Source organism: Salmo salar, chromosome ssa11 (assembly GCF_905237065.1).
Source record: "Salmo salar chromosome ssa11, Ssal_v3.1, whole genome shotgun sequence".
Classification (NCBI taxonomy): domain Eukaryota; kingdom Metazoa; phylum Chordata; class Actinopteri; order Salmoniformes; family Salmonidae; genus Salmo; species Salmo salar.
The window spans coordinates 91,238,733-91,251,346 of NC_059452.1; the positions used below are offsets into that span (position 1 = coordinate 91,238,733).

Below are 12,614 nucleotides of genomic sequence, written 5' to 3' on the forward strand. Positions count from 1 at the left end.
TCGTTGGTGTTGCAGCCACCATGCTCTACCAACTGAACCACACAATTTGTGAAACTTCTTTTGTCATAATACAGTAAAGTGTACATTTTGGAAACATAACTCCAGTGCCAGTAACTGAAATTGGATCAAGGCTGGCTGATGACTGGTTGATACTTGTGCACAAAGGGGCTTAAGATAAGGGAAAGGGGATACCTAGTCAGTTGCACAACTGAATGCATTAAATCGGAATTTGTCTTCTGCATTTAACCCAATCCCTCTGGTTACTGGCCCAATGCTCCTAACTGCTAGGCTACCTGCCCCCCCCCTCGCCACTTAGAACGTGTGTATATATATATGATTCCTGGGAAAAGGGAAACAAAACATCCGTTAGTATGAGAAACCTTCAGCCTGCAACCCCCACCCATCCAGGTCAGAGCAACAGCAGAGTTGACTCCCCTTCCACAGAACCACATCCATGACCACACTCACAGGCTGTTCATCAGGAATCTGACAAAACTGCAGATTCACACTAAATATGAGCTTCCTTGTTTGGTAGAGAATCCAGACTTACATAGTACAATACATGACCCCTGAGACATCAATACATGACCCCTGAGACATACTGTAGTCTTTACCTGCTGCTTCTGCTGCGCTGTAGTTCACCAGAGAATACAAAAGCAGGCACTTCGCACAGCCCTGATTAGATGGTGCAGGCTGTCAAACATCTACACAGGAGCTCTCTCACTCGATTCACAGTAAGTACTCCTTGTCTGTGGATATGCACTTTTATCTTCTCTGTTCTCTCTGTATTGTGTCCCAATGTTATCATCTTTATATTCTACTAAACTGTTGATCTAAAGTGAACGTACAAGTTGTGGGTAGCCTTCATAAACACATGCTTTGATTTAAAAGCATGCTTTCACTGTATAGTTTATGCATTCTCTACTGTACATGCTTGAAAACATTTATCTTGTACATTATTAACAGTATTTTTATATTGATTTCTATAGAGAATTCAATGGCATACAGTACAATAGATTACAACTTGTGCATGTCAACAATGTATTTTCTTCACATTATTAAGACTTAAAAGGTACAGTGCCTTCAGAAAGTAAAGGAGATTTCTTCCACTTTGACAGAGTATTTTGTGTAGATGGTTGACAAATTACAATGAAATCAATTTTAATCCCACAACAAAATGTGGAATAAGTCAAGGGTTATGAATACTTTCTGAAGGCACTGTACCTGAGGTTTATATCAAGACAATTACACATGTATTTTAAATAATGAATGTTATTGTTTTCATCTACATAATATTGTGTTTATCAAGATCATTCCATACCCTTCAGATTCCATATTTTACTGTACTGTACTGTACTATACTGGTGTTTGCTGAGAATGTAATTCATGATAAGATATGATATGTGATTGATTTATCAATACTAAATTGTACAATTCAATTCTCATGATGTTCCAGGGGCCAGTTAAGAGAATGCTGAACAGTAAAAAATGGTGGTGGCTGACAGCCATATTAATGCTTATATCTGACTGGAGTCAGTGCATCAAGCCACAAGAAATTACAGGTTAGTCTCTATAGGTGTATTTCTATTCATTCATCACTGTTTTACTGTAATAACTTGTAATCCCAGGCAGATTTCCATTCTACATCAGATTGATCTCAAAACAAAAGGTGGTCCCAAATAAATTGTTGTGAAGGTCATGGATGTGAGGCAGAATCCCTCCATGCAGACTATATATTAACAGACCTTTATCAGATTATTTCAGATCCCTCCATGTACTTTACTTTGAGTATCAACTCCTCCCCTTATCTGCAATACCTTCAGAAAGTTTTCACACCCCTTGACTTTTTCCACATTTTGTTGTGTTACAGCCTACATTTAAAATGAATTAAATTTAGATTTTTTTCCACTGGCCTACACACAATACCCCACAGTGCCAAATTGGAATCATGTTATGAAAAATGTTTACAAATTAATACAAAATGAAAAGCTGAAACATCTTGAGTCAATAAGTATTCAACCCCTTTGTTATGGCAAGCCTAAATAAGTTCAGGAGTAAACATTTGCTTAACAAGTCACATAATAAGTTGCATAGACTCACTCTGTGTGCATTAATAGTGTTTAACATGGTTTTTGAATGACTACCTCATCTCTGTACCCCACACATACAATTATCTGTAAGGTCCCTCAGCCGAGCAGTGAATTTCAAACACAGTTTCAACCACAAAGACCAGGGAAGTTTTCCAATGCCTCACAAAGAAGGGCACCTATTGGTAGATGGTTAAAAAAAGAAAAAAAACTGACATTGAATATCCCTTTGAGAATGGTGAAGTTATTAATTATGCTTTGGATGGTGTATCAAAACATCAATTTGACAGAGCTTGAAAAATCTTGGAAAGAATAATGGGCAAATGTCCAGGTGTGGAAAGCTCTTGGAGACTTTCTGGGTAAGACTCACCATTGTAATTGTTGCCAAAGGTGCTTCTACAAAGTATTGACTCAGGAGTGTGAAAACCTATGTAAATGAGATATTTCTGCATTTTATTTTCAACAAATTTGCAAACATTTCTAAAAACACGTTTTCACTTGTGTGTAGATGGGTGAGAAAAAATAAATATTTAACCTGTTGGGGCTACAGGTTAGCAATGAACCCCGAGTCGGGATTGCTAACAAGGCTGGAAATTCAAAACATCAAAAATCTAATAATTTCAATTTCTCAAACAATCAACTATTTTACACAATTTAAAAGATAAACATCTCCTTAATCTAACCACATTGTTCGATTTTCAAAGAGGCTTTACGGCAAAAGCATAAAGTTAGATTATGTTAGGACAGTACATAGCCACAAAAGTACAAACATCCATTTTCAATTCAAGGTCAGGCGTCACCAAAAGCAGAAACCAGCTAGAATTATGCACTAACCTTTGTCAATCTCCATCAGATGACACTCCTAGGACATTATGTTATACAATACATGCATTTTTTGTTCCATCAAGTTCATATTTATATCCAAAAACAGCATTTTACAGTAGCGTGAAATTCCGATTTTTTCTTCTCTGAATTGCTTCCGTGAACATAACAAAATTACTATTCGAAAACATTGGTAAATTATAATATTGTCATTCAAAGAATAATATATTATCATCTCGTAATTGCTACCGAATGGCCAGATCTCAAAATAACTTTACTGGGAAATCACATTTTGCAATAAACGGGGTGCTATGCTAAGAACAATAAGCTATGCTATACAGTTAGCATCATCTAATATCGATAATAACATTGTAAATATCCTCTTACCTTTGATTATCTCCATCAGAAGGCACTGCCAGGAATCCCAGGTCCGGAACAAATGTGGTTTCTTTTGACAAAGTTCATAATTTATGTCCAAATAACACCAAGTAGTTAGCGTTCATTATGCTCCCACAAAACGTGGTGGGGGGGGTTGTAAATCACGCCGAAAAGCTAAATCAACCTAGTAAATAATCTATTTACGTTCGTTCAAACATGTCAAAGGTTGTTTAGCATTAATCTTTTGGTCCATTTTTAACGTTAAACAGCAGTAATATTTTCACACAACCTATCCTATGTCTTGATAAACAATTAATGACAAACTCACGCTTCTCAGATTTATGCGCAGGCGCAAAAAATGAAGTGACGACATGTCAACTTCCTTGCATTCTAATTTGCTCTCCGTTTATCATAGACGCTTCAAACAACTTTATAAAGATCGTTGACATCTAGTGGAAGCCGTAAGTGTTGCGAAATGAATCCTTTCTCACTATGGTATCTATAAAACAATGACACTAAATAGTACAGTCACAAAATTCACATTTTCTTTTAATCTATTTTTCACAGGTTTTTGCCTGCAATATGAGTTTTGTTATACTTACAGACACCATTCAAACTGTTTTAGAAAATTCAGAGTGTTTTCTATCCGAATGTATTAATAATATGCATATCCTAGCTTCTGAGTTGGTGTAGGAGGCAGTTAAAAATGGGCACATATTTTTTTCAAAATTTCTCAATACTGCCCCCGAGCCCCAACAGGTTCTAGAATAGAATATAGAATATGCATATAATTAGTAGCTTTGGATAGAAAACACTCCAAAGTTTCTAAAACTGTTTGAATGGTGTCTGTGAGTATAACAGAACTCAAATGGCAGGCCAAAACCTGAGAAGATTCTGTACAGGAAGTACCCTGTCTGACCATTTCTTGGCCTTCTTTGTCATCTCTATCCAAAACAAAGGATCTCCGCTGTAACGTGACACTTTCTAAGGCTCCCATAGGCTCTCAGAAGGCACCAGAATGTTGAATGATGACTCTGCAGTTACTGGCTGAAAAACAGTAGCGCATTTGGTAAGTGGTCGATCTGAGAACAATGAGACGGGTGCGCGCGTGCTCGTGAAGAGTCCATTTTACTTTTTCAGTCTTTGAACGAAAACAACGACTCCCGGTCGGAATATTATCGCTATTTTATGAGAAAAATCGCATAAAAATTGATTTTAAACAGCGTTTGACATGCTTCGAAGTACGGTAATGGAATATTTTTACATTTTTTGTCACGATATGCGTCCGCGCGTCACCCTTCGTTACCCTTCGGATAGTGTCTTGAACGCATGAACAAAACGCCGCTATTTGGATATAACTATGGATTATTTGGAACCAAACCAACATTTGTTGTTGAAGTAGAAGTCCTGGGAGTGCATTCTGACGAAGAACAGCAAAGGTAATCCAATTTTTCTTATAGTAAGATCTGAGTTTGGTGAGTACCAAACTTGGTGTGTGTCAAATTAGCTAGCCCGTGATGGCGAGCTATCTACTCAGAATATTGCAAAATGTGCTTTCACCGAAAAGCTATTTTAAAATCTGACACCGCGATTGCATAAAGGAGTTCTGTATCTATAATTCTTAAAATAATTGTTATGTTTTTTATGAACGTTTATCGTGAGTAATTTAGTAAATTCACCGGAAGTGTTCGGTGGGAATGCTAGTTCTGAACATCACATGCTAATGTAAAAAGCTGGTTTTTGATATAAATATGTACTTGATTGAACAAAACATGCATATATTGTATAACATAATGTCCTAGGAGTGTCATCTGATGAAGATCATCAAAGGTTAGTGCTGCATTTAGCTGTGGTTTTGGTTTTTGTGACATTATATGCTAGCTTGAAAAATGGGTGTCTGATTATTTCTGGCTGGGTACTCTGCTGACAGAGAGTCTTGTCTTTAAAATGGTGTAATATAGTCATATGTTTGAAAAATTGAAGTTTTCGGATTTTCGAGGAGTTTGTATTTCGCGCCACGCCCTATCATTGGATATTGGAGTGGTGTTCCGCTAGCGGAACGTCTAGATGTAAGAGGTTAAAGGATTTTATTGAACAAAACGACCATTCATGTTGTAGCTGGAACCCTTGGGATTGAAATCAGAGGAATATCTTCAACGGTAAGTGATTTATTTAATCGCTATTTGTGATTTTGTGAAGCCTGTGCTGGTTGAAAAAATATTTTGGTGGGGCGCTGTCCTCAGATAATCGCATGGTATGCTTTTGCCGTAAAGCCTTTTTGAAATCTGACAACGCAGTTGGACTTACAAGAAGTTAAGCTTTTAAATGATATAAGACACTTGTATGTTCATGAATGTTTAATATTATGATTTTGTAATTTGAGTTTGGCGCTCTCCAATTTCACCGGATGTTGTCGGAATTATCCCGATAGCGGGACACCTAAGTGACCAATGATTTGAGTCAGTATGTTGGCAGCAGCCTCTCTGTGTTAGTGATGGCTGTTTAACTGTCTGATAGCCTTGAGATAGAAGCTGTTTTTAAGTCCCAGCTTTGATGCACCTATACTGACCTGCCTTCTGGATGGTAACGGGGTGAACAGCATATGTGGATACTCCTTCCAGACCATTGTAAAAGCATTCCAAGTGAATCTGGTTGAGAGAATGCCAAGAATGTGCAAAGCTGTCATCAAGGCAAAGGGTGGCTACGTTACAGAATCTAAAATCTAAAATATATTTGGATTTGTTTAACACTTTTTTTTTTATTATACATGATTACATATTTGTTATTTCATCATTTTGATGTCTTCACTATTATTCTGCAATGTAGAAAATAGTCAAAATAAAGAAAAAATAATTTAAAAGTCAAGAAATTGATATACCAATTGCAGATTGCCCCTTTAATGCTTACCGCAAGCTTGGTGCCTTTGCTCTATCAACCTTTGACCTGGAAATACTGTGTACCTCATTGACTTTCAGTGGATCCTCCTGAGAACGTTGGGGTTGATGACCTTGGCCACCTTGGGCAGCTCGACATCCACTGGACGTCTCCTGTCAGCCTGACCAACCTGACTGACTGCTCAATGAGATACCACCTGGAATACTTCAACACATACCAGAACAGATGGACTGTAAGTCACTGGACACATAACTAGACATTGCCAAATATGTACCTGACACACTGGAGGGTTATTCTAGAAACACATGTACAGTGTTGCCTGTCTGTCAGGACTGTGTGTCCTAAGGCCACTGTAGCCCTGGCCAAGGACACTATATTCTTATACACAGAATAATAGAAAAAATGTGGTACACCATCCATAAACAGCCTGCCAAGACCAGTAATGTTAATATTTCCCCATTTACAGTGGCTTGCGAAAGTATGAACAATTTTTAGGGGGGGGGGGGGGGGACGACGACAAACAACAAATAAGACAAAAAGTGTGGTTTCCCATAGTGGTTTCCCCTTAAACCACTCGAGTTTTTCTTTAGCAGTATGCTTAGGGTCATTGTCCTGCTGGAAGGTGAACCTCAAGCCCAGTCTCAAATCTCTGGAAGACTGAAACAGGTTTCCCTCAAGAATTTGTCTGTATTTAGCGCCATCCATCATTCCTTAAATTTTGACAAGTTTCCCAGTCCCTGCCGATGGAAAAACATCCCCACAGCATGATGCTGCCACCACCATGCTTCACTGTGGGGATGGTGTTCTCAGAGTGATGAGAGGTGTTGGGTTTGCGCCAGATATAGCGTTTTCCTTGATGGCCAAAAAGCTAAATTTTAGTCTCATCTGACCAGAGTACCTTCTTCCATATGTTTGGGGAGTCTCCCACATGCCTTTTGGCGAACACCAAACGTGTTTGCTTATTTTCTTCTTTAAGCAATGTTTTTTTTCTTCTGGACACTCTTCCGTAAAGCCCAGCTCTGTGGAGTGTACGGCTTAAAGTGGTCCTATGGACAGATACTCCAATCTCCGCTGTGGATCTTTACAGCTCCTTCAGGATAATTTTTTGTCTCTTTGTTGCCTCTCTGATTAATGCACTCCTTGCCTGGTCTGTGAGTTTTGGTGGGCGGCCCTATCTTGGCAGATTTGTTGTGGTGCCATGTTCTTTCCAATTTATAATAATGGATTTAATGGTGCTCCGTGGGATGTTGAACGTTTCTGATATTTTTTTATAACCAACCCTGATCGGTTCTTCTCCACAACTTTGTCCCTGACCTGTTTGGAGAGCTCCTTGGTTTTTATGGTGCCACTTGCCTGGCGGTGCCCCTTGCTTAATGGTGATGCAGACTCTGGGGCCTTTCAGAACAGGTGTATATATACTGAGATCGTGTGACAGATCATGTGAAACTTAGATTGCACACAAGTGGACTTTATTTAACTAATTATGTGACTTCTGAAGGTAATTGGTTGCACCAGATCTTATTTAGGGGCTTCATAGCAAAGGGGGTGAATACATACGCATGCACTCATTTTCTTTTTTAATATATATTTTTTCAATATTTTTTTTCTTAACTTTCTTTTATTTATTTTTTTCATTTCACTAATTTGGACTGTTTTGTGTATGTCCATTACATGAAATCCAAATAAAAATCCATTAAATTTACAGGTTGTAATGCAACAAAATAGGAAAAATGCCAAGGGGGATGAATACTTTTGCAAGGCACTGTATTTTATTTAGAGAAGGCAGAGTCCCTTAGCCAAGCAATTGCTTCCTGTCCTGCTGTGTTGAGGGTGAGTAGGCCTCCGCTGAGTTTGTAGATTGGACAGACTTCAAGAATGTGGTGCATGGTTTTCTCCACCCCACAGGCACATAGGGGGCTTTCTTTAATGTTCCATCGGTGGACGTTGGCGAGGCATGGGCCAGTCCTGAAAATATTGAAGGTGGACTACTCCTTCCTGGGGCGGTTGAAACCAGGCTGATGTTGTGTGGGGATAGTGATGAGGTGCTTATCTGACCAGTAACCCCCATTATTGTGTCCAGGTCAGATATGTGTTGAAGTCGTCATTGGGTGGGTCTTCCCAGATTGGCTTACATAATGGGAGGCATATCTTTGGTGGGTTGAGGAGGTCTTATGGAGCAGCAGTTGTGGGGCATTGTGGACCTTTCCAATCATTCTGTGGGTAGTTTGGCGTCTCCGGATATGTGTAGGGAGTGATGTTTGCCAGGACATGGAGCCAGGGAAGCGGGGTGGATCAAAGTGTGCCAGTGATGATGCGCATGGTGGAATATTTCCCTACAATGTTATCCTTTGGCTCTGTTTAGATTTGTGGTTGCTTAGACATAACCGCATTTAGCTTCCATTAAATTATACTGTGGTGTTCCCTGTAATTGTAAAACAGCCAACAGTATTTTTAGGGGGAGTAGGAATGACAAATTCATCAATGTATTCATGAGAGAATAATGAATACATTTTCAGATTTTCCAAATCTTTTCAATATGATCTGTGTCTATAGCTATTAGACCAGAGTGGTGACCAAGTGCCTGAGGTATGAATAACATGAATGTAATATTGTCTGTGTATGAATAGGTGATCAGGACTGTACGGACATGGTACCGTGCTCAGTTTGACCTGGAGAAAGAGGTCAGGGTGCGGATCTCAACAGTACTGAAGGGAGCCTGCACTAACGGCACTGAGCTGAAGAGCACCTTCACAGAGATGGTCCTGCAACCCAATAACACAGGTGAGGTCAGGAGGACAATATGCTTTTGCAGATATGGAGTTGTTTGGTTCGGATTAAATGACACCAATAGCCTGACAGAAAGAGGGAGAGACTTCTTTCCTCTCATTATCCTATATATAGGAAATTTTCAATGATGGGGAGTGCTGTATGGACGGAATTCTCTACAGGCACCATCATGATAATCTATGAATCCCTTCATCTCTTTTGAATTCCTACCAGGTCCAGTTGACTCCAGGGTCCAGGGATTTGGCTGCGTGTTCTATCAGAAGGAGGTCATGGAGTGCACCTGGGAGACAGGATTAGAGGAGCCAGCCCACTCCAAGCACAGTCTGTACTTTTGGTATGTCACCCTATCATAACATTATGTTCATCATAACATATCTCCTGCCATATGAACTACATACATGTCTGTACCTGTGTAGACTGGATTAATATAATCTCTGTGAATGCTGCTCTAAATTGCATTTCGTGGGTGTCTGTGTGCTTCTCCAGGCATCGGGAGATGGAGCAGGCTGAGGAGTGCCCTCAGTACATCCAGTCCAATGGGGTCAGGACTGGCTGCACATTCACCAGGGAATCTCTCCCAGAATTCAGTGCTTTCAACATATGTGTAAACAGCTCCTCCCCCAAGGTGGCTTTGAGGTCAGCGTTCTTCTCCCTGCAAGTTCAGAACCACGGTAACACTCACATCAGGCCATGATATGCCTCACCTTTTCAATGCAGTACTGCTATTGTTTGGATATTTGCTCTTTTCCATAAATATTGTTCAACTGCCCATACAGTTCCTTTCCATAATGTCTTTTAATCAGTGTTAACATATCCAAACAGATATCATCTACTTTAGTAACTGGGGATGCGCGTTGGTTTTTATTGATGCAAACTGGGAGTTTGCAGATTTTGGAGTGGGCGTGTTACGTTTCTGTGTTTTGGGTTTGTTTGTGTATATGTGTATTTCAGGAAATAGCTTCCTGGATTCCCCCAAGCAGCTGATTGGTCGGCCCCATTGCAGATTGGCGCTCTGATCCCGCCCTCTCGTTAGGGGATACAGCTGTCGGCAATTACCGACTCCTCCATAGCTTGAAAAGCCAGTGTTCCTTTGAGGAAGAGAGTGTTTCTGGGATGTCCTGTGTTGGTTGTTGCGCAGACACAGTTTTGTTGAATGTATTTCTAACTCCAATATGACTCATTGTTTTTGATTATTGAAATTGGTCACTTTAAGTTTGTATTACTCTGTATCATTTGTTCCCAGGCGGGAAGGGGAAGGCACCTTGGGAGTGCTTAGGCAAGAGGCCTGTGGGCATACATATACCATTAGTATGTACTCTGTCTATGCACACTATGTAAGACCTGGGTGGATCACCCCATGTTTTTTGGGTATCGCGCCACGTGGCATTAAGATAGGTGGGTAGGTAGGAGAGGGGACTCTAACTTTTACTTTCTTTGCTTTGGTTCCGTCCTGCCCCTTTTCCCCACAATTACCATGTTAAGTTAATAAATTCCCAGTAAACAATAATGTTCTCTGCCATCCTTACCCGCACCTACAATCACATACCTCTTTCACTCCACAGGGAGTTGACTGTAGCAGGGTGTTGTGTTCCCCCCTCCAAGAGGCTTGCGTAACTGTTTTTCCTACTAACTGTTCTGCCTCAGTACACCCCCCGACACTTGTAATGACATCATTATATTTTCAATTTTCTTTGAAAACATGACTCCTTTGTGTGTACTCTGCAGTGAAGCCTGCAGCCATAGAGGCAGTGCATCTGGAGGCTGGTCTAGACAGGAGGCTCCAGGTGCACTGGGACTTACCCCACGAAAGTATCCCCACCCACTGCCTGGAGTATGAGGTGGAAACCAGAGAGGGCGTAGGCGGGCAGCAGCTGTTGGTATGCCCTTACCGCGCCCTGTATTTATGACATGCCTGGATTAACTGAGTTCATATATTGCTATATCTTTTCACACCTTTCATAATGTTTTGATGCATAACATTATTGAATAATTGATAGGTACTGAGATGATGCTTTGAAGAAGCAAATTCTATTGTTATTGGTTATAGAATCTCTCAGAAGTTTTCCTCATCTGATACTGTTTCTGTCACCAGAAGCAGAGGAACATAACCAGGGAGATGACCCTCACTTTCCTCTCAATGGATGGAGCCCAGTGCTTCCGGGTCAGGTCCAGGGTGCACCACTACTGTGCTGACAGAGGCTTCTGGAGTGATTGGAGTCGTTGGTTCTGTCACCCAGGTAACATTGTGGTAAAACATTTCTCCATACAGAAAGTATATCCTTATATTTATAGAGTTACCTGTTCCTCTTCCATGCAAATTCCTCACTTTTACATAAAATCCAAAATATCATACTAATTACTGGATCAATGCACTTCCACGTTTGGACATACTGTAGATACATTTCCCCCTGTAAGTACGGATATTTGAACCCATCTCTTTCCCTTGATATAGAGCAACCTCCTGGTTTTGTGTCAGATGCTGTGGTGGTCTGTGTGCTGGTCATTGTGGTCATTATCTCCATGGTGGTCCTGTCTCTGTGTGGCCTGGCACTCTGGACAAAGTGAGTACACACACAATCCATATAGATAACACAAAGACTGAAGTATCGTTGCAAATCTTAATCTACTCTCTGTCTCTTAGGTGTAAAGGCAGAGAGGGGAAAACTATGCATTTCTGTCCCCTGCACAAACTGATGGAATACTCCAAAGGACTCAGTGCTTGTGATCCTCTTCCCAATAAAACAAGAAGAAACAAGTAGTTGTCTTGCAAGCATTACCTGGGGGCACACAAACCATGAAGACATAGAAGTTACACAGGTGATTAAAACACACACGCACCCACACACCCTTATGCTCAAAAAATGAATAACCATTGTCATGTTCAAGATAGAATAATATTGATGTGTATACTTATATTCATCTCTTATGTACTGATGTGTTCAACTTAATGTTACTCAATACAATATTAAATAGTCTTGCCAAACTGTTTATGCAATGTAAGACTCCAGGCATTAAGTTACACAGTATATCCTTAAAAAAAATGCCACAGCTCTTTATACCCATTTTGTTTACTTGCTACATGTATTTTATATCACAAATTATATTTACTGGAGTAATTGTTTGTAGTAGTTTGATGCTATTGTATGAAGTTGAATGTATCTTTTAAGTCCTGTGCATAGAATTCCCAAGCCTGTTAACATTAAATGTGCTGGATGGTGTTGTGAAGTCATGTTTTATAAAACTATGCTTCTCGTCTATACCTATAAAGATGTGTATTGTATTTGTAGTGATTGCTGTTTCAGAGCGCTTGTGACGTATGTGGCCAGTCATGGCGACTAAGTGTACACTGTTGCTCTTACAATGACATGTTGCTGAAGTGTCTTTATTTCATTGCCTCAACTGGCCATCTATTTGAAATAAGTTTCTGGAAATTCCTCTAATTCCAGTAGGAGTTCCTTTATCCACCTCGAAACAGACTGTAGAGAATGATGCACTCCCAGATACACATTTTCTATTTTAATTTCAGCCATTTTGTATCTATGATGTACTAAGTGCCTTACTAAAAATATCATCAGGAGCTGATTCTTTTGATCCCGTACAGTATCTGTCCCACTTATTGCAGAATCATTGACCTATATTCTTAAC

The 12,614-nt window shown here is 40.0% G+C and overlaps 1 protein-coding gene across 2 annotated transcripts; it reads left to right on the plus strand.

Annotated features, from left to right (window-relative positions):
- The first annotated feature begins 410 nt into the window (after positions 1–410).
- On the plus strand, positions 411–12,249 carry LOC106563436 (interleukin-13 receptor subunit alpha-2). Of its 2 annotated transcripts, none has more exons than XM_014129006.2 (10): positions 411–734; positions 1,457–1,562; positions 6,263–6,414; positions 8,810–8,963; positions 9,183–9,303; positions 9,456–9,640; positions 10,695–10,846; positions 11,065–11,206; positions 11,422–11,530; positions 11,611–12,249. In XM_014129006.2, exons 1-10 carry the CDS (start codon positions 684–686, stop codon positions 11,726–11,728), a joined length of 1,290 nt encoding a protein of 429 aa, XP_013984481.1. In that variant the 5' UTR covers positions 411–683; the 3' UTR covers positions 11,729–12,249. The 2 variants fall into 2 exon arrangements, with proteins under 2 accessions (XP_013984481.1, XP_013984480.1); XM_014129005.2 differs by having other exon boundaries at positions 420–734; positions 11,062–11,206.
- The last annotated feature ends 365 nt before the right edge of the window (positions 12,250–12,614 follow it).

Excerpts from the sequence above, each read along its gene's own strand:
- LOC106563436 (XM_014129005.2), top strand. The coding sequence starts at position 684 with ATGGTGCAGGCTGTCAAACATCTACACAGGAGCTCTCTCACTCGATTC. Across the intron at positions 6,415-8,809 it reads CATACCAGAACAGATGGACT|GTGATCAGGACTGTACGGAC; the intron begins GTAAGTCACTGG and ends GTGTATGAATAG. Across the intron at positions 11,207-11,421 it reads TCGTTGGTTCTGTCACCCAG|AGCAACCTCCTGGTTTTGTG; the intron begins GTAACATTGTGG and ends CCCTTGATATAG.